We start from the raw sequence: 24052 nt of genomic DNA, 5'->3' as shown, positions 1-24052 counted from the left end.
TGCAGCCAACAACTCCCAGGCTCAATGTCCCACTCTCCCCATGCACTCTCCTCCCAGTACAACACCCTCCATTCTCCTGTCCTGGTTCTGCCTTTGTGTGTGCAGCTTCTTTTACCAACTGCTAATGATCTACACCAAAGCTGCCAGGCAGTGTAAGCTGAAGAATTCAGAACCTCTAATTACAGAGGAATCAGCAAGCAGACAGTTACTGTTTAGTGCTAATGAATAGATACATTAAGGGAGACATCACACAGGCTGAGAAGTGTGAGACCTGATAATGAAGGAGTATCAAACAAGGAGGAGGATGATCAGGGGACTGCAAGAAGATTTGCCTTCAACTCTGCTTTCTGCTTCTCACTGAGATAAGTTCATGGGGGACTGAAACATTTTTGCATGTTATCTTTCTGAGCACTGTGTGTCCCCAACCAAGTGATGCCCATCTGCACCACCACTGCCCTACCAACACCCAACACCATCACCCATACACACCACAGCCTCCAAGGCAACTCTGTGCCAATGCAACAGTCCACAACCATCCAATTTAGTGCTGCCTTGTCCAGGAACCCTAGGGAACATTCACACTCCTTGCACACAGCCTGCAGCATTCAGACCAACCACTTGCTTGCTTCCTCACACCATATTGATGTGCTTCCACCGTGCAATAGGATTAAGCTCAGCTCCAGCCCCAAGAGGTGCTCCAGGTCCAGATGGCTACCAGGCAGGACAGGGAGAGCAGGTCTGCAGGCCACCCAGCCACCAGCACAGCTGCCACCTGCAGCTCTCCTAGGAAACAGCAATGCCAGCGACCCCAGCACGTCCCTTGCCCCAACCCTCCGGGCCAGCACAGAAACTGGCAACGCAAAAGGAAACTATCACAGCTTTGCTATGTTGTCTTCTTCACCAAGCACAGCAGAGAGATGTTGGTGAGCACGGCAGGTTGCCTGCAGCAGCACAGAACCTGGAGCTGTTTTCCAGGCAGCAATCCTGTACAGCTGGCTCACAGCCTCCCATCTCTGCAGCTTTCCTCTGTTTTCAAAGCCTGTTCTGGTGCTTGGGCCAGAGGCTACACTTTCTCTGCAGTTGGAGCAGAGATGACAGCTTGTGTCAAAACACTCGAGCCGATATTACCTTCTCTCCTCAGGAACCAGGAACACCAACAGGGGCTGCCAGCAGCAGTGTGAGCTGCTGCTGCGCCTGCAACGCTGCCAGCAATGAGGATTAAAGGCACCTACGGTGCGTGTGCCTGCTGGCACCAAAGAAATGATTATGGGTCCAATGCCAGAGGGAAATGCTGAGACACCAGAGGATGGTGACACTAGCTGGACTGCTGCAGGGGCTGGCATGGCAGCCCTGTCTTGGGGCACACAGAAGTATCTTTCTTATTCAAAGCTTGGGATTCCCTCTGGTTGAGCTTATTATACACAGGAGAGAAAGCAACTTAGTGCCCTTAGTGACAGGACAAGGGGAAATGGTTTTAAATTAAAAGAGGAGAGATTTAGGTGAGATGTTAGGAGGAAATTCTCAGTACTCTGAACCTGTCCAAACTGCTGGGGGTGCCTCATCCCTGGAGGTGCTCAAGGCCAGGCAGTCTGATGCAGGGGTGGAACCAGCCCATGGTAATGACTGGAGCTGGGGGGCCTTTAGGTTCTCTTCCAACTCAACCATTATATGATTCTATGTTTTTTCCAGGAAATGTCAGGCCACTGCATCTGCATAGTACAGAACAAGAGAGACCACACCACATCTCATCCCACTCTGCCTCTCCTTCAGGCCCTGCTCACAACTCCATCCAGTACACGTGTTCAGTCCCTAAACCCCCACCTCCCCGTCCCACTGGGGTCTGACAGTACACAGGGCCTCTTACCAGCCTGGTTGGTGGTGATATTCACTGATGCAAACTGTGGGGAGAAGGGACTCTGGTCAGTGACCCCATTCACAGCCTGGATCTCGAAGGTGTACTGCGTATGGGCCAGCAGGTCGCTGATGTAGATGCGAGGCTCCGTCAGGCCCAGCTGGCGTGGGGCAAACTGCACGTTGTCCCCACAGCGTGTGCATGCCCCACGGCCCGACCCACAGCTCTTGCAGATGATGTTGTACACCAGATCCTCCCGGCCCCCTGAGTCTCGTGGTGGGGTCCACTCCAGCATCAGGGAGGTTTCATTCACACTGGAGATCACGGATTGGGGGGCAGATGGGATGGCTATGAAGGGAATAGAGAGAACGGTATAAGAACAGGGGCTCTGCTCTGAGCTATGGGAACCCATCCCCAGCAAAGACTCGCCCTGAGCTGAACCCAGCTGCTTCTCTTGTTGAACCTCAGCAAGCCTGAGAAGTGGGTCTACGTGAAAGGAGTGGGGCTCAACAACAAAGATGCTCAGAGGACTGCCTAGGAGGGGTCCTATGAAGAAGGTCAAGGGAGTTTGGCTTGCTCAGGCTGGAGAAGACTATGGGGAGACCTCATTGTGTCATTCTAATCTTTAAAGGGGCACATTAACAAGAGGGAGACAATCTTTTTATATGGTCTGATAGTGATAAGTCATGGGGGAGTGGTTTTAAACTAAACGAGGAGAGATTTAGATTAGATATTAGGAAGAATAAGTTGCTAATTATGGAGTCCAGACTGCTGTGGATGCCCAATCCCTGGAGGTGCCCAAGGCCAGGTTGGATGGGGCCCTGGGCAGCCCAATGTGGTGGGCTCATCCCACAACCTAGAGCAGCAAAGGCTTCCACTGAGTCACCCTAAGTGCTTTGGCTGATTCATGCCTCCTTCCCCAGCTCTGCGTCACCCCTCCCCAGTTGCCTGGAGCCCACATACTGGTGCATGGCATGTCGACAGGGTCAGCATCTGCTCGGTAATATCCATTTCGACACACGCAGTTCGTTGCCCCTTCCGAAGTCGTCCGGCTGTTAATTGGACAATGGACACATCCTTCATCTCCTTGGCTGGCCTTGAAGGTCCCTGATGGGCAGCCTGGAAGAGAATCAAGAGCAATGGTGAGTTAACTTCCAGCTGCCTTCCATCTTGTTGTAGGGCCAGCTCTGTAGGCCCAAGCTTTGGGGTGGAGGACAGCACAACTCCATAGGCCTGAACTGTGGGGTCTTTGCCATCTCCTTTCTCCTGCATGGTGCCTTTGGGTCAAGCAGTGTGAGCCAATAGGGAAAAACAGATGTCAGCCCTAAGGGACAGGGCATGAGAGTCCCCTCCACCAGCACTTCCAAGTGTCTGCTGCTCTCAATGGGTTTGGGGTATTTATGACTTTGTCCCGTAAAGAATAATCTTTAGTCCAACCAGTCTGGAATTTTACCCCTTATTCCCTTTATGAACTGTGCCTTTTTTCTTTGAAAACACACAAAAATAACTCCTGCACTTGGCAGTGGAGTTGGCTTCTAGCTCTGAAAAAGACAGGATCTTGGACCTGCAGGACCAGCTCTCAACACTCATCCTTCACGGGACAGCCTTCCCCTGGGCAATTCCTCCAATTTCCCTCCTGATAAATGTAATTAGCAGCCCACAGTGTTACCTCATACTTGAGATAAGCAATTAATCCCATTGCCAGGTGCTGTCACTGCCAACGACAGTGACAGCGTTTGGAGAGCAGAGAATGGAAATGCAGGAGGGAAAACGGGGTTAAATGAGATTAACTGAAGAGGAACGCAGAGCTCAGCCGACCTCTGTGATGTGAATTAAAGAGTTGTCAATAAAGTCAGAATGCACAATGCAAATGCTCCTGATAAACCCATTCATTTTCCATAAGACAGGAAGAGGAGTTGACAGCACAGGCCTGGAATAAAGCATCTTCCCATTGCTAACAGCTTTTAGAAAGGGATCGGAATGGACCACATCATCCCTCCAAGCACATAATACTGCTCCTCCTGCCTCCCAGCAGTAGGTAACAAGGCTTTGGAACTTATATACCCTGAGATACTGAACCCCAGCATCATCCTTGAGCCACCCTGTCCCAGCCCAGGCACCTTCAGACACAACTCCCTTAGAAGTGACTCCAGCAAGGACTTCCCCATTGCACCCTGCATGCTTGCAGCTCACCACTGGGTGCTTGGTTTACGAGGAATGTGGTCAACTCAGCACCTCTAGTTTCTAAGCCCTCTTCACAACCACTCCACGACAGCCCTGGGGTCACATGAGATGTGTTGGAATGGTACTGAGCATGCAGAGCCTGCAAGTGGGATGCACCAGCTCTGGGGGTGGGTGCAGAGGCATCATTAAGTCAGCATGGGGATGCAATGGGACATTAGGGCTGGGGTGTCACAGAGGTATGGAGAGGCCCAGGCAGGGTAGAGTGATGTCCTGTTTGGGAAGCACCACTGGAAGGCCCTGAAAGGGATAAAAAGCCCCCAGCTTTTTAGCCAGGTTACCCTAAAACAGGCTCAAAAGAGCAAGAGAGCTGGATGACCAAGGAATTCAGCCTGTTGCTGGTCTTCCTGCAGAGCCTGGGCACTTACATCCCCATGCTCTCCTACAAGAGCACCAGCAGCTTCCCCAGCATAACCTCAGGGAGGGAGCACCTCCATCCAAATCCCTGCAGCTCTGTCCCAATGCCAAACCCTTGCATCTCACAGCCTTCACGCCAGGAGCTTGCCAGTAAATCCCTGCTGCAGAGTTCACAAGGTCATCTCCCTGCAAGCACTGTGAGGAGTTCAAGCATCTGGCTAGACCACCACACCTGTGGGCACGCACACCTGCAAGCCCCCCTACTCTGGGAGGCACATCCATCAGTTGTGATGGGAATTTAGGCTGTCAGTGAGAAATGCTTGGAATTTCTTACCTGCTGCTCATGGTTCAGCATCCCTGACCTGTCAGGGGGGCTCTTAAAGAGAAATGGAAAGCTCTCCATCCCTGCCTGAGCACAGGGGAATGAGGTATTCCCAGTAGCTTCAGATTATGGTGGCAAGGACCGCAGACAGCTAGAGCAGACATCAAGGAAGAGTCTTCTTTACTCAAAGGGCAGTGAGGTCCTGGCCCTGTTGCTTAGAGCTGTGGGTGCCCAAGGCCATGGGTGGGTGCTGGTGGGGGGCACCAACCCACAGCAGGGGTTGGAACTGGATGCTCTTCAAGGTGTCCTCCAGTCTAAGCCATTCTATGATTCTATCCAAAGGGCAAACTTGAGCCCCAAACCCTTTAGGAGCTGTATGTTCACCAAGGGCAGCTGCCAGTCCCAAAGACATTCACAGTGCACAAGCTTTCCTGCACGAAGCTGACATTAAGCTGAGAGTTCACGGGTCAGAAGCACTTTGGATCTCTTTGCTCCTGCAGATGCTTGAGAGCATTCAAGGACGTATTTGTATGACTGAGGGCAGCAGTGCTCTCCTGAACGGTACTTAAAACAGTTCAGGTGGAACAGACCTCCAAAGGTATCAGATGCAACTGCCTGACTGCTTCAGGGCTAACCAAAAGTTCAAGCAGATTATTGCTCTGAGCACTGATGGAGCTGTGGGCATCCCTGTTCATTGCAGGGGAGTTGGACCAGATGGCCTTTAAGGGTTGCTTCCAACTCAAACCATTCTATGATTCATATCCAAATGCCTCTTGGAAGTCCACCAGGTTGGACACTGCTGGCCTAGGAGAGCTCCCAGCCCCAGCATAGTGGATAATTCAGCATCCTGCCCACAAGTGAGCAGTTCTAACCCCTAAATCTTATCTCAGCAGCTTGTCATGCATCTAAGAACCCAGAGCTTGAGGTGCTGGAAAACAGCATTGCCTTGGGAGTCACAGGGTGATCTGCATGGAGCAACGCCAGCCAAAGCTCGACAAGGTGCCAAACCACAACGTTGTTTCTGAGCCGTTACGTGCTAGCAGATGTACCAAATGTCATGCTCTCCTTATTCACCCTCTTGTTTTCATACAGAGCAGAGTATGGACTGATAGACGTTCCAGCCACTGCCTGCAAAAGCATAGGGTTGTTTATCTTCTGCTTTAGACTCCTTGTATTAAAGCCATTTATTTTATCTTAGCATTGAAAAAAGATGCTTTCCAGAAAGCAGAAAGCATGTCCCTATCTCACCAGCTGTAAACACTGCAGTGCTATGACTGTTCAACCAGTCAGCCTGTTTCCTCCAAGTGGTCTCCAGAAGAATTTAGGACTTTCACATTCTATTACTTTGTTTGGCCTTGTTTAAATGTTTCCCAAAGCTTCTGCCCTGGAGAGCTCTGCCTCTAATGTTAACCATTACGGGAATGGCTCCCAGCCTTTTAACACAAGGAAGAAGCAAACTGAGCAAGCAAGTGGTGACATCAAAGTTGTACTGATGGAAAACCCCTAATCCCATAAACCCTTCTTGCTTTAATTGGTGTTAAAAACAAAGATAATCTTATCTCAGCCCTATAAAAGAAGGTAGAGGATGCTCTCTCTAAAAGCCTCTCTAAAAGCGCTCGTAAACTTGACAAACATTCCATGTTTAGAGCCCAAGGAGAAGGGCTTTAATCCTAAAGGAAACATGAAAGTAAAAAGGGAGCTTGTCCAGGACGAGAGCCCTTCAAGTGGACCTTCAATTCAATGCGCCCTTCAGCAATGAGCCCATGGAGGGCTGTGCAAAGAGAAGCAGCTTTAAGGTCAGGAGTCCCAAAACCAGGGGCTCCGAGGGGTATCCCATCCCTCATTCAAAACCATACAAGAGTTCTGATGGCACCACAATGCTCTGCCTGGACCCCGGCAGTGCCCTCCCACCCTGCAGAGCCCAGAGGGGCACAAGAAGCTATTCCAGGTGGAGGTGGCCAGGAAAGCTCAGAGCGGGTATGTTTCATCATTGCGTTTTAACGCAGCTTAGCACCCAGTTTAGACAAGCTTCCAGCCCAGCCAGCTGGTTAAACGCCAGCACCGCTTTCCAGATGACAACATTGTTCTCTGTCAGCAGTCAGTGCTGAGTGGAGCTGGCATAAGGGCTGATTAACAAGGGTTACTTATGGCAGTTGAAATCACTAAGGGTGTAAGTCCACAGTTAACTTTCCAGCTCGCAGCAAGCAAGGAAGGGAGGTCACAGTGCCCAGGGCAGCAGCACAGCATCCACCTCTGCTTTCCAAAACACTTTATATGCTGCTTATGTATTTATGAAGCTCCAAACCTGCAACGTGGGCGCGCTGTCAGCCTGAGCTGAAATGATGCAGCACTCTGATGCTTTGAGATCCACCTGGAGCACTTTGCTTCTCCCCAGGAGCTGACAGGCTCTCCTGTCAATGCAGCAACCCACTGCCACCCACACTTCCCTATTCCAAGCCCCTGAATGCTCCTCCTGCCCCCCTGCTCAATGGACCACCGCTTCCTGGCTGCAGGGATGCATGCACAGCGAATGGGATTACTGCAGACAAGCTGATGGCCTGAAGGCAAAAAAGAGCCACTTCTAACAAGAGCACAGAGGTCAAACAGTCATTTGTAGGCACAACTCAGGGAGCAAACTTGGCTTTTCACTTTTCTTAAAGGGACAGACTGCTTAATTCAGACAGCAGTGCTGTTCTCCAATGCAGAGTCCCCAGGAGCTGTCACCTCACAGACCAAAGAACCTCCATCTCCCTTGCAATGTCCAGCTGTCCCTGCCACCTCTGATTCACACATAGCCAAACAAGCACATTTTTGGCCCCTGAATGACTTCAAGGCTTCCCCAGTGACCTGAGCTGTAGTAGATGCATCTGGTGTCACGGGGCTCACCTTGCTCACAGACAGAAGGGGGCTGCAAGGGGACACCATGGGGACCGAGATCACCAGATGCTTGATGGTGATACATGCCCCAGGTAGACCTGCACAACCAATGCTTCCAAACAGCAATGAAGCTGGTTGCTAAGCTTGCCCTTCCTCTGGTTTTCAGTCTGCAAAGAAAGTAAACTCACTGTGTCTCATCCCATCTGCAGTAAAGCTGTGGCTCAGCTGAAAGCCACGCTGCAAAGGAGGGGAGGATTTACACACAGCCTCCCTTACATGGGCTGTATCAGCTTTGAGCCACGGCTGGAGAAGGGAAGAGTGCTGGAAAAGTAAGGGCGACAGTGAGTCATGAGAGGGTATAGCTGGAACTCGTGTCTATTGCTGCATCCATTTGTGTTTATACAGTCTGTCTGTCTGTCCAAAGCATTATTTAGGAGCAGCCAGCTTGCTATCTGAGCCCTGCAGACGAAACAAAACACATGAAGTATTCAAATCAAGAAGATTCACGATGGGGAGAGGTGATTCCTTTTTTAAAGCCTGCTGACTTGAGTGCTGGAATGTTTGGAAATGGCAGGATTAAAGCTACTCAAGCACCCCCTCCTCACCCCCCCCAGCCCCCAAGCTCTCCTGTCTTTGTGCGTCATCACAGCATCTGCAGCACACAATCACGTGCCAGCTCTTCCCCACGTGCAGAGGACAGGCAGGGCATGGGAGCACAGTGGCTTCTGCAGTAACAGGCAGCTGCATGCACGTAGGCTATTGCTGAGAGATCAGCAAGGCAAAAAAAGAACCTCGTTAGGAGAGCTCCCTCCCTGCATTTATTTGATGGATGTTTTGCAATACCAGTCATAGAATCATTATGATTAAGACTTCTAAGATGATCCAAGTCCAACCATCAACTCCATCACATCCACTAACCCATGTCACAGAATCATTAAGGCTCCAAGTTCACCCTGTCCAACCATCAACATGTGCCCACTAACATGTCAGAGAATCATTAAGGCTGTGAAAGACCTCCAAGAGCATCCAGTCCAACCATCAACCCATCCCCACCATGCCCACTCACAGAGCTTTAGAATCATTAGGTTTGGAAGAGACCTCTGAGATCACCAAATTAATGCTTCTGCTTTGCCAGAGCCAGTTTGGAAGCCAACACAATACTTGGGGGAGTCAGAGATTCCTCTCCTGAATACATCCCCATCCTCTTCCTCCCTTCCGATAGGAATGCCCAGGGAATAAAAAAAACCCCCAAAATGAACCAAAGCAATTCCCCTCCATCTCATCTCCATTGACTATTACTGCTGAGAGCAGCAACTACTTTATTATCCTGCTTCACTCCAAATTGAATTGTGTGGAACTGAGAATATTTATCAGGTTTTCTCCCAGAAATCCCCTTTCACAGCAAACCCAGGAGGAGAGAAAACCCTTATTACGACCAAAAAGCAGCATAGGAAACTGTCACAGAGGAGAATTATTTCTTCCCCCTTTGAAGTGAACTTCAATAAACAGGAATTTCTGAAGGGAAAGCAAGGAGAAAATCTTCACATTCCAAACAAGCCATGGCAATGTCTTGGAGACACAGAACTCAATAGGACCTTTGGCACATCTTCATTAGCTGAAAACTAATTATATATATAAAAACAATAAATCAAACTGCTGGGTACTTTGGGTCACGGTTAGGAACAGCAATGGGGAGGTAAAGCAGAAACCAAATGGTTTTAATGAGGATTTCCTCTGCTGGCATTTGTCTCCATGCTCAGCGCATCACTTGGGTAGAAGCTTTCTGCGGTACTGATGGGTACAAGGGATCAACATCAATGAGCAGGAAGGGAAGGAAGGGGAGGTTGAACCCGAGGTCCCCCTGATTTCTATTTCGCTGATAACTTTCTCTGTCAGGATGCTGTGATGTGAGAAAAAACAGCCCTAAATAATGATCTTCCTATATCCATCAGGAGGAGTGTTGTATGGCAACCTGAGGCCAAGCCTACAGAGTTTGGGGAGAAAACAGTCAGAAAGAGGCAATTTTCAACAGCTCATACTCCCCTTATACGGCTTTATCTGTATCCATCAAAATGCACCTTACACACTTGAAAGCTTTTCTCCACCACTCTTCCTTCTAAAGTGAAGGGACCTGGGAAAGAAACTCTCTGTTGTGACACAAAAGGAGGGAGGTATATAATGAACATCACTGTGTGTGCAGAGAGGATTGCTGCTCCACTGCCAATACCTTAACATTTTCCATTCGTCCTGAAAGTAGGAGGAATATCTGCCATCAGCTCCCAGTGCCAGCCAGCATTAGATAACAGGACCCAAGAGCTTTAGCAGTCAGCCAAGGAAAACTCTGTGATGCAAGTGCTGTAGTTTATTAAACCAGCCACTGAGGGACTGTTTCAGGGGACCAGACAAACAGATAATATTGCAGCATATCATTTTCAAGGGGAAGAGATGCTTAGCATGATGCTGGCTTTATAAAGATGGTGGCACCACTGGCAGGGGCATTTAGTGAAAGAAATGGCACCAAGTTCCCATATGCTCTTTGTATGGTGGGGCTTTGCTCACAGAGAGCTTGGATTACTTTGCAGAGTAGGAGCACATTCAGTTTAATGGTGAGGGTGACCATCCTCATCACAGATGAGTGTGGCCCCTAAGATGATGCATCTGAAAAGGCTCCTGCCCTGCTTGGTGAAGGAGGAGCAAGAGATGGAAAAGCAGAGCCAGGTTGCAGTACTTCTCAGCCTGTTCCTGGTGCAGTCCTCATTAATGGAGTGTAAAACCTCAAACATCCCATCCTGACACATCTGCTCCCTTCATTCTAGCAGGGTGCACACCATAGCTTGGAAATGGTGCCATGGAATTGGGTTATTATTGGGTCCACATGGGAACTTGTACTGTTGTGCTCTAAACCTAACGACCAAGGAAGGAGCAATGCCAGCTGATCCCAGGAGGGCTGTCCTCTGCTAACATGCATGTGCATCTCTGCTTAGAGACTCATCCATGCAATGGATGGTACAACAGCTCATGGCCCACGCTACGGCTGCACCAAGATGGGGAAGGGCCAGCAGCTCATTATACCATAAAACAAGGCAGATGCAGGCAAAGCAGCATATGGAAGAGCATGAGGCACCTACTGATGTGCTCCTCCCCTGTGACTGTGCTGGGCCACCACTGCTGCCCTGCCAGTCTGTCCCATTACAGATGATGCTGTGGTACTGGAAACCAGTCACAGAACTGCTATCTATGGTCTAGAGCTGAAAATTAAATTAAACCTGCGACGGGGACAGTTAATTAAAGCAGATTAGTGTGAGACTAATTAGGGACGCTGACACTGCAACCATCAAGCCCTGCGTTGTTAATTAGCTGTTCATTAATGTCAGCTCCCTGTTCAGCACAGAAATATGAACTGTGTTATCTCCTGGGCTTCACTGCGCAGCTGCGTGGCACTGTCCCCTGTGCCACCACAGTGCAAAGAGGAACAGCACTGTCCCCATCTCACCACTGTGCCTCTGGTTGGGACAGACACACGACTGAAGGCATACGAACAAAACAAGTCAATAAATGGAGCTGCTTGGTGTGACTTTCCATCTGATTAAGAGGGATTGGAGCAAAGTGCTGCTCCCTAAGGAGAATATGTGGGAGTGTAGGGAACACGCATAAGACTGTAAAGTGCACAGAAGCAACCATACACAAGCCTATGGAGAATACCCATGGTTTTAAGAAGCACGAAGGGTCTGAATGTGGGTGTATGGAGCAGACACAGGGGTAGAATAGAGCAGACTGCAGGGAATCTGCATGGGATGTAAGGAGAAAACACAGGGCAGCAAAGAGCACATGCAGTGGGATAGGCTGCGAAAATGAGCCTGTAAGTAGCACACAGAATGTTGTAGAGAGAAAACATTGGGTATAAGGAATACCCTGGGGCTGTAGGGAGCACACATACAGGGCAGAAAGGAGCACAGGAGCATTGTAAGGTGAACACACAGGCTTCAGGGAATGCTAATGGACCGGTGGGGAGCAACATTGGGGCTGTAGGAAGCACATGCAGGCTGTAAGGAGCACAAACAGGCTGTAGGCAGCACAACCAGACTGCAGGGAGAAAAAAAAGGCTGCAGGAAGCACAATGCAAGCTGTAGGAAGCACTCATTGAGCAGCATGCAGCACACATGGGTCTGCAGGGAGCACACAACAGTTTGTACGGAGCATGGATGGATTGTATGGAAGGGAGGCTGTAAGGAACCTATAGAAGCTGTAGGAAGTCTACATGAGCAGTAGGGAATACATAAAGCTGGAGGGAGCACAGAGGAATTTCTAGCAAGCAGAAACTGGATTATAAGGAACATGCACAGACTGCAGCAGGAAGCACAGGTGGGCTATAGGGTGAAGAGAGAGGCTGTAAGGGAGCAGACACAGATGCAGGCAGCACAGACAGGCTATAAGGAGCACATTGGAGCCCATCAGCTCCTCTTGGGCTGCTCCCATTCAGCAGATGCACCCAGATCCTTTAAAATCCAGCACCGACCTCTTTCCTTCCCCAGCTCTTCAGTGCAATTGCAGGCAGCCTCCTCTACCCTGCAGGGAAAGCTCCATGATAACAGAGTGCTGATCCACACCAAGTGTTTCCCAAATGCATCACAGCTGCCAGGCTGAAACAGCTCAAAAACCACACAGCCACCCAACCTCCAAGCTCCAAGCACAGTGATACTTCCAACACACAAGCACACGTGCTTTCTCTCCAGGGCTAAGTCGTGTCTCACATCTCACCCTGGAAAAGCAGCGAGGATGCTCACACTTTCTCTTCTAACCTGCATCCTCCTCCAGCTCTGCCAAAGTCCCTTTGCACGATGCATCCATCACCTCTGCAGGGTAAAATAGTGCCTGGTGCAAACTGGTGATGGGGCAGGAGCAAAGGGAAAATGTCCTAATGGGAAGCAATCAGACTCCACCGCTTCTCCTCCCCGAGAGTGTATTTAGAGCTTTCAGAAGGAAACAAAACTTGTTTATCTTGGAGCTAATCAATTTATAGCAATCAAAATAAAACCCATTAGGAGCCATTCCCCGTTTGAGTTTCAAAGAGGCTTCTGACCCCAGGAGGCTCTGAGCTGATTGATTAGAAATTTCTGACACTAATGTGTGTCTTCCAAGGGTCCAGTGTGGCTTTAATTCCTCTCTCCTGAGACCCTGATTGTGTGTTAACATCTGTCAGCCCCTTCCTGCACTTAGGGGAGAAGAAATTCATGAGGATACTGAATTGCATGGCACAGCTGGGGAGAAGGCAGCATTTGCTGGCTTAAACAGCTCCCACAGATCCCTTGGGGCAAATAATTTGCATGATCCTTTTCTCCTTGGGCAAAAAGAGCTGTGGAGCACCAAGAAATAAAACACAGAGTGAGAATGGGAGGTGGAGTGGCTGGGGGAGCTCAGGGCTGGGATTTTGGCTTCTGCATCCCAACTTTGCATCCCATGTGGTGGCAGAAGGATTGAAATAATTGACCCGGCGATGGACGGATCCCATCACTCGACCTGTTTAAAGCAAGGCTGGAGAGCAGCAGTCACACTGCCCAACAGACCCCAGAGCTATAGGGTCAGGAATAGACGCTGGATGTCTCCCAGCACCACCAAAGGGTCACTGCACTGCTGGTGAGGGCCAGAAGGCCAGGCTCGTTCCCACAGCCTCCTTTTCAGGGCTGCAAACTCATTTGCTGCCACATTGCTTTGTTCAGTGCAAAAGAAAAACCCAACCCCAAAACAACGAAGGGTGGATGTGTGTGTATGCAAACACGGTCAGGAGAAGTGGATATATATGCATGGTCACGTGCCTCTGCAATGGGGAGATCGATCAGGGGACAGCACAGGAACAGCATAATCCCTCGCTCAATCTTCCATCCATACAAAGGAAAGGGCTGGAGAACAGGTGGGAGGAGAGGGGAGAAATCTGTCCCTATAAAGGGCATGCAGGAAGGGCAGCCAAGGGCGCTGGGAAGGGGTCTCTATGCAGCCAGCTGGCTCCCAGCTGCCTCCATGCAGCCCCACAGCTTGCCCTCACCTCTCAGCAGAAAGAGCCCCACTGTGGCCTTCCTGAGCAGCACCGCCTCTCACTTTCAGCAGATTAAAGCAGCTAATCTGGTTAATGAAAGCAGATCAGCCTCATTGAGCCACTGGCTGGTGGCTCACTGAGAGCTCGGGTGTGTGATGTTACATACTCTTGGTGGGTGCTGCGGACTTGGCTTGGGGCAAATCACAGCAGATGACACTTCCAAAGGAGACTCGTGGCTCTTGCAAGCTCAACCCCTTGGCCAACAAACCCCTTATGTGGCTCCTGGGGACCACAAGCTGTGCACAGCAGAGCTCCCAACTTCCAGCCAGGTCTTCAGCAAAGGCCGAGTGCCCAGAAAATGAACCATCTTGTCTGACATACTCCATAACATGGAGAAGTCCCTCTTTTCTCATTAGCTTGCTCCAGTGGTTAATCACTCAGAAACACACGCCTCATTTTTTAATTTGTCTAGCTTCAGTCTAACCCTCCTGGTTCTTGTGATGTCTTTCTCTGCTAGATTAAAAAGCTCTTTAGAGTCTGGTATTTCCTTCTGGTAATCATCTCACCTCTTAATCTCCTTTTTGAGAAGCTAAACATATTGAGCTCATTCAGTCTCTCATGGATGGGCATTCTTCAGGGCTCTCAGGACCACGTCTGTATTTCTCTGCAGCACTCTACAGGTCTATTCCTCATATCTCTCTTGAGCCATGTAGAGTTGAACCAGCTGGCATGGGCGGCAGATTGCAGCTGGCTTTGCAATCCTGGCACACTATATGTCACAGGACAGGATTTTGGGGGTTATCAGGGATCTTTATGGCCTCTCCTGCTCACCAAAAGGCTATACGTAAAGGTAAAGCAAGCTACCTGTGGCTGTGTGCAGTGAGGTCTTGGGTGGATGGTGATGGAGAGTGGATGGCAACGTTCAACATCTACATGGAACTGTCCAAGCTTGTGGCTGCTGTCTCTGTTCATAGAATCTGGAACTATCAGTGGAGCCTGGGTTCCATCCTCTTTTAACTGCCTTGTACAGAGCTGTAGCTTTGATTAGATTCACTCCAATCCCTCCACCTCACTGAAATCTCTAGTGTCCAGCTCCAGCCAAGAGCTGAGCAACCCCAATAGGACAAGCTGCGTAGAATCATAGAGTGGCTTGGCCTGGATCATCCAAAGATCAAGGATCATCCATTTGCAAACCCCCTCCTGCAGGCAGGGCTGTCAACCATTAAATCAGGCACCAGATCACGCCACCCAGGGCCCATCCAACCTGACTTTGAGCACCTCCAGGGATGGGGCATCCACAGCTTCCCTGGGCAGCAGTGCCAGGGCCTGATGAACTGCAAAAAATCACCATCCAGCCACAAAAATCCCACCAACATGAAGCATCCAGAGTTCAAACCCACCAGACACTGTATAATGCACAAGTTACACCTCTACTGGCACACACACAGCACAGGGCAGGAGCACAGATGCTGAGGATGCTGCTCATTGGGGTGCTGGAATTAAGAGTCACCCAGCTGGGCAGGGAGCATAGAGTGAGTCCGTGCTGTCTCCTGACCTCCCCACATCAACCAGGTTTACCAGAGCTAAAGCCACTCTCAAAGAGCGGGTAGGAGATAATATGACAAATGAAATTCAGTGGTGACAAAAGGAAACTAATGCACTTGGGGAAAAAGAGGCCTAATTATACAAACACAATGATGGGCACTAAATTAGCTATTAACATGCAGGGAGGAGATCTCGGCAGCACTAGAGATAATTCTCTGAAAACATCACTTCAAAGCCCATCCATCATCGAAAAGAAAAAGAAAGGGAGAAAATGTAAGGAATTATTAAGAAAGGAACTCAATCTGAAACAGGAATGCTATTAAGGAGCCACATTATGAGCAGTGTTTGCAATGGTGCTCACCCCTAGCCAAGGTCACGAGGAGGATGATAAAAGTGATTAGGGATCCAGAGCAGCTTCCATATGGTGAGTCTACCAGATGAGGACCTTCAGTTTGTAAAGAGAGAACTCAGGGAGGTACACGAAGCCACCCGTAACATAGGCATGAATGGGAAAAGACTGCTTTCCATTTCTTACAGCGTAAGAATACAGTGTCAAATATATATATATATATAAAAGCCTCATGCATAAAACAAAAGATGTATTTTTTAACACAGCGCATCATTAAGTTGCATAACTCACAGCCACAAGACAGCACGGGCACTGAGAATACGAACAGCGTGCCAGAAGACAGGAGGAAGCAGCACTCCATCCATGCCTTGTTTCTCTTGCTGTCTGAACAGTAGAGATGTTTGCAAACTGCTAAAACACCACGATGGTTCTGGAAAGATCTGAACGCACAGTGTGCATGGGAAACTCTATGGAAGGCACCTCCGTGATGTGTTTGGATTGCACAGAACAACCAGACCTTACTCTGCTGAGCCACAGCTTATGGGCTAAGGACAGCCACGATCAACCATGACAGCAGGAAGATCTGCACTAAGGACCATGGATTGTGTCCAGCATCGCACAGACATCAATGCTGCAGCCACAGGAGCATAAGCAACTTCAGATTGGCTCTGAAGCACTTGGCCTTGCATGCAACAGGTGTCTGACCCTGTGAATCCCCCAGTGAGCTAAATGCACAGCACAGCATCTGCACGTGCATTAAACCCATTCTAGGAGGCTGCTCTAATCCTTCATTGCTGTTTCTCCTGTGGGCCTTCAGGAGCCTTCTGTTGAATCAGAAGCCACCCCAAAACAGATCAAAGATGTCCACGGAGAGCCTGTCTAAGGAGAAACGGCTTCTGGGCTTCCCATTTGTAGCAAACGATTCCCTTCGTGCTCAGCCCAGTGATTAGTGTTCACCAGGGAATCGGAGCTGCAAAATGAATTTGAGAAGACAGAGCGGTGTCAGACTGTTAGTAGCTCAAAAAAGGATCTTGGCTCCCCTGAGCCTGAATACTGAGCACTTACCATTCAGGCCCCAGCGATGGATTTAACAACCAAACGCTTCAAAGGCACACAGTGCCCTGCCTGCTAGGAACTCCTGCTCCGATTCCTCCCGGAGGAGACCATTAGCACCTGAAAACAGAGAAGCCATGCCCTTGGCCGTAGCATCTGGGGTCGGATGCTTCCCTGCAGAACAATGCAAGATCCATAGGAGAGCCGGGGCTACGAGACAGCTTCAAGCACAGCCACTGTGCTCAGGCTCGTATTTTTGGAAACAGCATCCCAGAGGGTTGCAGTGGATGCTGCTTGTTCTCGCGCCAGCCCTCACTTGGCTGCCTCTGAGTTATTCAAGCACAGAAAAGAGGGGTTATTGGTTGCAGGAGGTTTCGCATTTTCTCTGAGCAAAGCACAGATTTGGCCTGCCTGGTGAAGCTCCTGCAGTGAGGCAAAGCAGCCTCTTTAGACCAGGATGCAAAGTCACGGCTAACTTAGCAGGGCACTATTTAAAAGGACACACAGAGAGGCTCACATTGTCCGCACAGTCCCGTCTGCAGGAGCTGCCTTTGCTGCAGCCCAAATGTCTCCACTGTCATCTACTCTTCCTTTGTTTCTACTCACTCCTATGGCAAAGCTGCGAATGCCAGCACTGTGCAATGCTTGGAAGGTTGGACATGGACAGGCAGCATTGCTATGGGCTGCCCTGCAGAGCTTTCCCTGTGCACCTCAGTATCTCTGGGCTGCCTGGGAGCCTCCTTCCCTTCTGCTGCTCGCCAGCAGCAATGCTGGCAATAACGAAACCTCTGTGCGTCTCCAGGGAAGCGGGACTCGGAGAGGGGCACAAAGACTCCCGCAGCTGTGTGTTTGCAAACAACCCAGCCGAGCTGTGAAGAGGGGCTGAAAGCAGTAATTGTCTTTAATTAAAGGAGGTTGGAGGCATCTCAAGCTTTGACAAAAGACATTCCCAGTCTGCTAGCAGCTCCAGCACTCAGTGTTGCTGCAGCCACAAGCAGGCCCATGGGTTCCAATGCACTGTGTGACAGCATGGATACGGGTTGCAATGCCCATGAAGCAGAATGATGCATCCTCAGACCCACAACCCCATTGCTTTGCAACAACCTGAGCCACACGTACCCGTGTTGGGAGCCAGCAGCTGTCTGGAGGTGCCCCCAGGTTAATTAATCCTCCTTGTTAGCATGGTGTGGTAGCTCAGGGACTCTGCCCCCAGTGCCCTGTGTAAGGGTGCCAAGGGATGGCCCACAGCCTGCAATACTCTGCCTCCTCCCCCCACCACGCATTTGCTTTTGGCCTTCCAGCACGGTGTGCAGCAAACCATGGCTCTGGTTTCCATGGAAACCCCATCTTGCTCCCCCACAAGCGTGTGCGCACGCAGCTGGGCTGCGGGTCAGGTGTGTCCTGCAGGCAGAACCCCAGAGATGGGGCCTTCCCCTAATAAACCACCCCCCTGAGACCCTGAATGGCCCTATGCCATTCCATTGGGCTCTATCAGTGCCACCAGAGAGCTGAGCACAGCGCTGCCCCTCTGCTCCCTGTGAGGGGCTGTGGGCCATGAGGGGCTGTAGGTCGTCATGGGGCCTCTCCTCTACCTCTTCTATTCTAAGCTCTACAACCCAAGGGACCCCAACCCAGGACTCCAGGGCACACTGCTGGCTCACATGCAACTTGCCATCATCCATCCCTTCTTGAGGAGCCACTCTCCAATCTCTCATCCCCCAGTCTGTACACAGAGCCAGGGTTTGCAGACAGACATGGGGAGCTATCTCTCTATCCCTATGATTCCATTATGGCTGCCTTGCAGCTCCAGAAAGCCAAGCTTTGCACATAGGCAAACCCCTGCTGAGGTCCATGCTGAGGTGTGTAGCATCAGATACACCCAAATATCATCAAAGCCTTCAAGCGTGCAGGGATCATGTGTGCAGTGCATGCATAGAGGGCTTGATGGATCCCAGACAAAGTGCCACACGTGGTTCCCATGCACGTATTTCTGCCTGGGAAATCCTGGAAAGAGCAACCACGCTCTGATTCAAGAGAAACAAAAACAAACTGGGATCGGTTCCATCTGAGCCAGACAGCAAAAAAAAAAACAACAACCTTTCCAAAAGCAAGAAAAAGACCAGTTCTAATTATAGGGTATCCTGAAGATACATACACTTAAGTTTGTCACTCTATTTGCAAATTAACCACACTCATGGTGACAACACGATTAAGCAGTGGCATGATAAGAGTTTCTCTTCTAACCTCCTAATCCTCTGCTAGAAAGCAGAGCAACTGGTGTAAGAAATAAATGGAGGTGAATAGGGCCGCCCTGCCATTTGCAGTGCCACAGACCTTGTGCAGGTCCTCAGGCTGGGATTTGCTTAGCAGCAGCTGGAAGATCATGTTGGAGTAAGTCTGGGGACGTTTATCCTACCAACAGCTTACCACCTCTTGTATTCTTCAGTCGGTGCCACAGGTCCATTCCCAGGGTGTAAATTGGAAGTAAAACACCGACATTATAGCACGGATCAATGATGGAGCTGACGTAAGTGATGGTAATGGCATAACCACTGTACTTGTGAAGGTGACTGCAAATTACAGGCTCCTCCATACAAGAGGAAGGGCGGAGAGGCACTGCACCCCATGAGGCACGCTGTGGACTGCAGGTAGCTCTGCAAAGGCAATGCAGTGGGAAATTAAGGCATTTTTTAGTCTGTAATTGGGGTACACAGCAGGTAACGGTGAATGAGAAGCCTATCTGGGTGTGAGTCATTCCCCAAATGTTCCAACTAATCCTGTTTTCCCCACTTTTACCGTTCCTGATTTATTAAGTAGGGTTGTACACATACACCAAAAGGGTCAGAATTAATTTGTCTTGCTCTGCAGTGCATTGCCAGGAAAGGTCTGCAAATTTAAACCCTCTTATGTTTTTTATTCCTTCAGCTCTATGGATCCTTATGGTGCTGGTTGGTATAGGAGAGCAGCTCCAGCATCTCGCTGGCTTTGCAGCCTGAGGCATCGCCTCCTCCTTTGTCACACCTCCCTGCAAACCAAGCACTGTGCTGTAGGCTCCTGAGCCATCTGTGAGACAGCACACTCAAGCACTAGAACAAATGGGCAGGTCATTTGCCAGAGCAACGCTCTTTATCATGGCTAGAGCAAGATGTGCCCGGATAATTATCACTGGTGCACGAGGCTGGAGGGATATGGAAAAGGGGAAGAGTAGCAGAGCTCACAAAGAGTGAATTGATACCAAGATGCCTTAAGACAGATCAGCATGAAGCCCACTGAGATCCCTGGGTGGTGCCTTATGCCCAGCCTGTCCCTTGGTGCTCTATATACACGAGTACTTCAATCCATACACACTGTACAGCCCAGGAAGGTGCAGACGCTGTGTTCACTCATAAAGGACAGAGAGAAAGGTGGAACAGCGTGATGGAAACCACCAGCTGCTGTCTGAAAGCAAACATGCCTGTGATGCTGCACAGACCACTTCCACATCTCTGCAGAAAACCTCCTGGAGAGCTAATGCCATAAAAAGACAGATATCGTGCATTTAATGGAGTGTGCTGTTTGCTGTTTGACAAATATTATCTGCTGCTGCTGCAGCTTCAGAAGTCACCACCATCTTTACAAAAGCCATCCAGAATGGGAGAACTGCACCCACGTTACTCCAGTTTATGGGCTCCAATTTGGGCTGCACCCCCAACCCACCCCCACCATGACCAATGTCCCTCGGTGCAACACCTCCATGGCTCTTGGATACCTCCAGGGATGGTGATTCCTCCACCCCACCCCGGTCAGGCTGCTCCAATGCATCACCACTCTTTGTGAGGGTTTTTTATCCCCTAATATCCAAGCTATTGTAATGCTGCACCGCAGTGGTGTGCGGCTTTGCTTGTATTGCAACGCAGCATGGTGCCACCAGGATGCACACAAAGCTTCAGAGCTGCTCTCTGCTCTGCAAAGGCTGCAGGAGTCCGAGCTCCTTTGGCCAGATGAAACCATGAGAACTGGGTTTTCAGAGTTTCCATTTATCAGGATCAAAGCTAATGCACATTTAAGGTAAACTGGAGGTAAACTGTTCTAAATTCACAATCCCCAGTTGCATCCAAGGACCCCAGGATGATGCTAGCATCATTTTAACCCACCAAACAAGGAACAGCTCTGTCTCTGAGGACCAGGCAGCCACTGGGGCTGCTATATACCTGGGGAAGGGCTTGTGTTGAAACTTCCCAGTGCAGAGGTCTGAGGTGCTGGCTCAGGGCCTCTTCTGCTGGCAAATGCACTTCCAAGGCACTCACAGCTCACCCAAAGCATATGGCACCGCTCTGCAGTCCCGCCTCGCAGCACCTGGTGGCCAGATCTCACAGCCCTCCCTTTCCTGTTTGCTCTCTTTTTAACACCTTTCAAAGCTCTTTATATTTTTCCTTTCCATTCTTAGACACCGGTTCCCCAAATGTCAAGACATGATGGCAATGATGGCTCAGATGCGCTGCGCTCACAGATCATCTTGTTTGCACCGTGTCCTTCACGCTGCTCTGTCCTGATGGTGCTCCACTCACACAAGGACTGAGCACTGCTGCTCGGTGTCACCGAACCCCAGTCCTCCTTCACAGCATGCAGAAGTGTTCATTTCACTCGGCCAACACTAATTTCACCTCGTTTGAAGTTCGGTCTACATAAACACAGCAATCGTGTTAGCTATGAAACACTTTGATTCCATTTCCTAACCTTTATGGGGGCTTTTATGCATACTTTCCAGTGATATACTACGTTGCTAAGGCAGATGGGGAACAATAAAGAGTTTCCCTGGAGCTAATTAAGCTAATCATGGCTTCTAGATTAAATTTTCTGTACGTTTTTTACCTTGTGCAGCCAAAGTAAAATACCAGCTCTCTCAATTGACATCGCACCAGCTTGAAATAAGGGGCTCTCTGTGCAAAGAGAACGTCGGAGGGTATTTCCCAACATTAAAAGTTAAAAATAATCCCTTGGTTTTGGCCCAATTTTCAAATGAGAAACACTACGTTCAACAGCAGCATTTCTTTTTCCCCCCCAGTCTTCCCTATGTTACAGACAACAAAGAACTCTGGTTACTCTAAGGTAAACTCTGCTTACCCCACAAACACCCTCCATACTCCAGAGCCCATAGCAAAGCCCTCTTTGCCCCCATCAGATCTCTCAGCTCCTCCATTCCAGCTCAAAACTAGAGGTTAAAGCACCTTCCATTCATTATATGGCAACAATGAGTTAAATCCTGGAAGCTTGAGCCACAATCCCAGCTATTTATTCCAGTTCCTATTAATGTTTACCAGTTTTCTCAGAAATAAATACAAATAAAAGGAGGCCTATGAGGGCAAGTGAGGAAAAGCAGGAAGAAATTCGGCTCTCCAGAGGAGTCAGTGCAGTTATTCCCAGCTCACATGGGTGTAGCAAGAAGAGGAATGCAATGTTTGATCCAAAACGCTGCTTCATGTGCAAAAATAAGTCAGGGGAAATTTTCTCATCTGCACAGATGTGAGTGAGCTCCATTGAAAATCCCTGTTGTTGCTGGACCTGAGATACCCATCCCTTCTCTTCCAACACTGGAGCTGAGAAACCCCTCCCTTCTTCCTCAGATATCCAGCCCTTCTTCCAACACTGGGTGCAAGAACCACCCATCCTTTCTTCCAACACTGAACCTCATCCAATACTGGACTTGAGAACTACCTATCCCTTCTTCCAGCACTGGATATGAGAAATATCCATTCTTTCTTCCAACACTGAACCTCAGACACCCCTCCCTTCTTCCAACACCAGACTTAAGAATTACCCACTCCTTCTTCCATCACTGGACCTGAGATACCCATCCCTTCTTCCAACACTGAGCCTCATATACCCATCCCTTCTTCCAACACTGGACCTCAGATACCCATCCCTTCTTCCAAAGGACAGTGAGAGGTGCCTTACAGACTGAGATATGCCGCTATGTTGGGCCATATGGCCAACTCTTTGCCAGGACATCACCTCCCAAGGCTTTGGACCACCAAAAAAAGCCTCAGCCCCACCTGTCTGACATCTCTTTGCTGTCTTGGCTCCCCCAGCTCAATTCCAATCTCCATATGCCCAAATGGGATGCAGGAATGTACAAAGCACAGGTTGGTGTTGCTTCTGATGCACGGTGCACCAAACAGGCTTGGGGTGGTTAATATAGAGCAGCTACAATCCCTACCACAGCCCTGACTGGATTCACAGTGTGGAGGGGTCAGCAAGGAGGGAGAAGAATCAGAGCAATGGAAAGAAAGACACCAGATTCTTGCTTTACAGATGGAAAGGCAGGAGAGGGAGAAGCCCAAAGAGAAGTATCCACAATGACATAGAGCCAACGTGGGCTGGGAGCATTCAAATTGTCAACAACCTTGTAGAAAAGGCAGACAAATTCCTGTTTTGTACTTGGGAAGAAGCCAGGTGATGTAATCATCTTATAGGAGGATGGTGAAATACTTTCCATTCCAGCAGAAACTCAAGATGTTAAATAGCAGCTACTAAAGTTAAACATTGTTAAATCAGTATGTCAGGACAGCATCTACCTACGAGTTTATGAAGAGTTGGCTGAGGAACCGGCGGACAGTTAATGTTCACTTTCCATATGCCATGAAATAGTGCAATGTTTAAGAGACGTAGGAAAAAGCTATTCGTTACATGAGGCAGTTTGGCCTATTTTAGGACTGCCAGTGCAACATGGGTACCAGTCACATAACGATGTGCCAGCGATGGGATCCGGTCAGTGGAGGATTAAGGGAAGGCAGTAAGAATGGTGCCAATCTATGTGTATTTACGGAAAACAGATTAAGGCAAATTAGCCTCACATGGTTTTTTGATGCAATTACAAGATTGGTTGGGAGAGGTAACAGCGTTAACGCAATGCACCCAACCTTCTGAAAAGCATTTCCCTTGGGAATGCATGATATTTTGCTTCAGAAATTAGAGGGTCCGCAGACACTGTGGCACATATTCAACGCATTAAAACTTGGCTGGCTGATGCTGCCTATGGTCTGAGATCTAAGCAGGGAATGCACAGAGAGCAGGTCTGTTTCTACTAGAGCCAACAGGTTTGATTCACGGCTCTGGGCTGTTTAACATTTTTATCAGTGACCCAGGAGAGAGCTCCAAAGTGTTGCTAATGAAGTTAGCTGACGAGATGAAAGTCAAAGTGTGGTGTGCACAGAAGATGGTGGGTCACCGACACGCAGCAATGTGGATGGGCACAACCAAGCCATACGCATTTCAATACAAACACATCAGGTCATGCCTCTTGGGAAAAGGATGCAGGCCACAGTGGTTCTCTGCCCATAGTCCTACTGCAAAGGATGAGGTCCTGCCCCAGCAACCAGCTGTGCAAAAGAATACGGCCAAAAACTGCTGCTGAAATGGTCAGAGTGAAGATGGCATGGAGGAATA

At 49.4% G+C, this 24052-nt stretch overlaps 1 protein-coding gene across 5 annotated transcripts in view; it reads right to left on the bottom strand.

Moving 5' to 3' along the window:
* The window catches only part of EPHB2 (EPH receptor B2), an 86046-nt gene that overhangs the window by 25933 nt on the left and 36061 nt on the right, over positions 1–24052 (bottom strand). For all 5 annotated transcript variants that reach the window (XM_015882707.3, XM_015882709.3, XM_015882708.3 and 2 more), the window contains exons 4-5: positions 2816–2971; positions 1865–2200 (exon numbers count right to left, since the gene is read on the bottom strand). In XM_015882707.3, the coding sequence (XP_015738193.2) occupies positions 1865–2200; positions 2816–2971 (492 nt within the window). The remainder of the gene's footprint in view (positions 1–1864; positions 2201–2815; positions 2972–24052) is intronic.

The sequence above is a fragment of the Coturnix japonica genome, chromosome 9 (assembly GCF_054131305.1).
Source record: "Coturnix japonica strain WE chromosome 9, WE-NBRP24, whole genome shotgun sequence".
Taxonomy (NCBI): Eukaryota; Metazoa; Chordata; class Aves; order Galliformes; family Phasianidae; genus Coturnix; species Coturnix japonica.
This window is presented reverse-complemented; position numbering and strand designations above follow the sequence as displayed.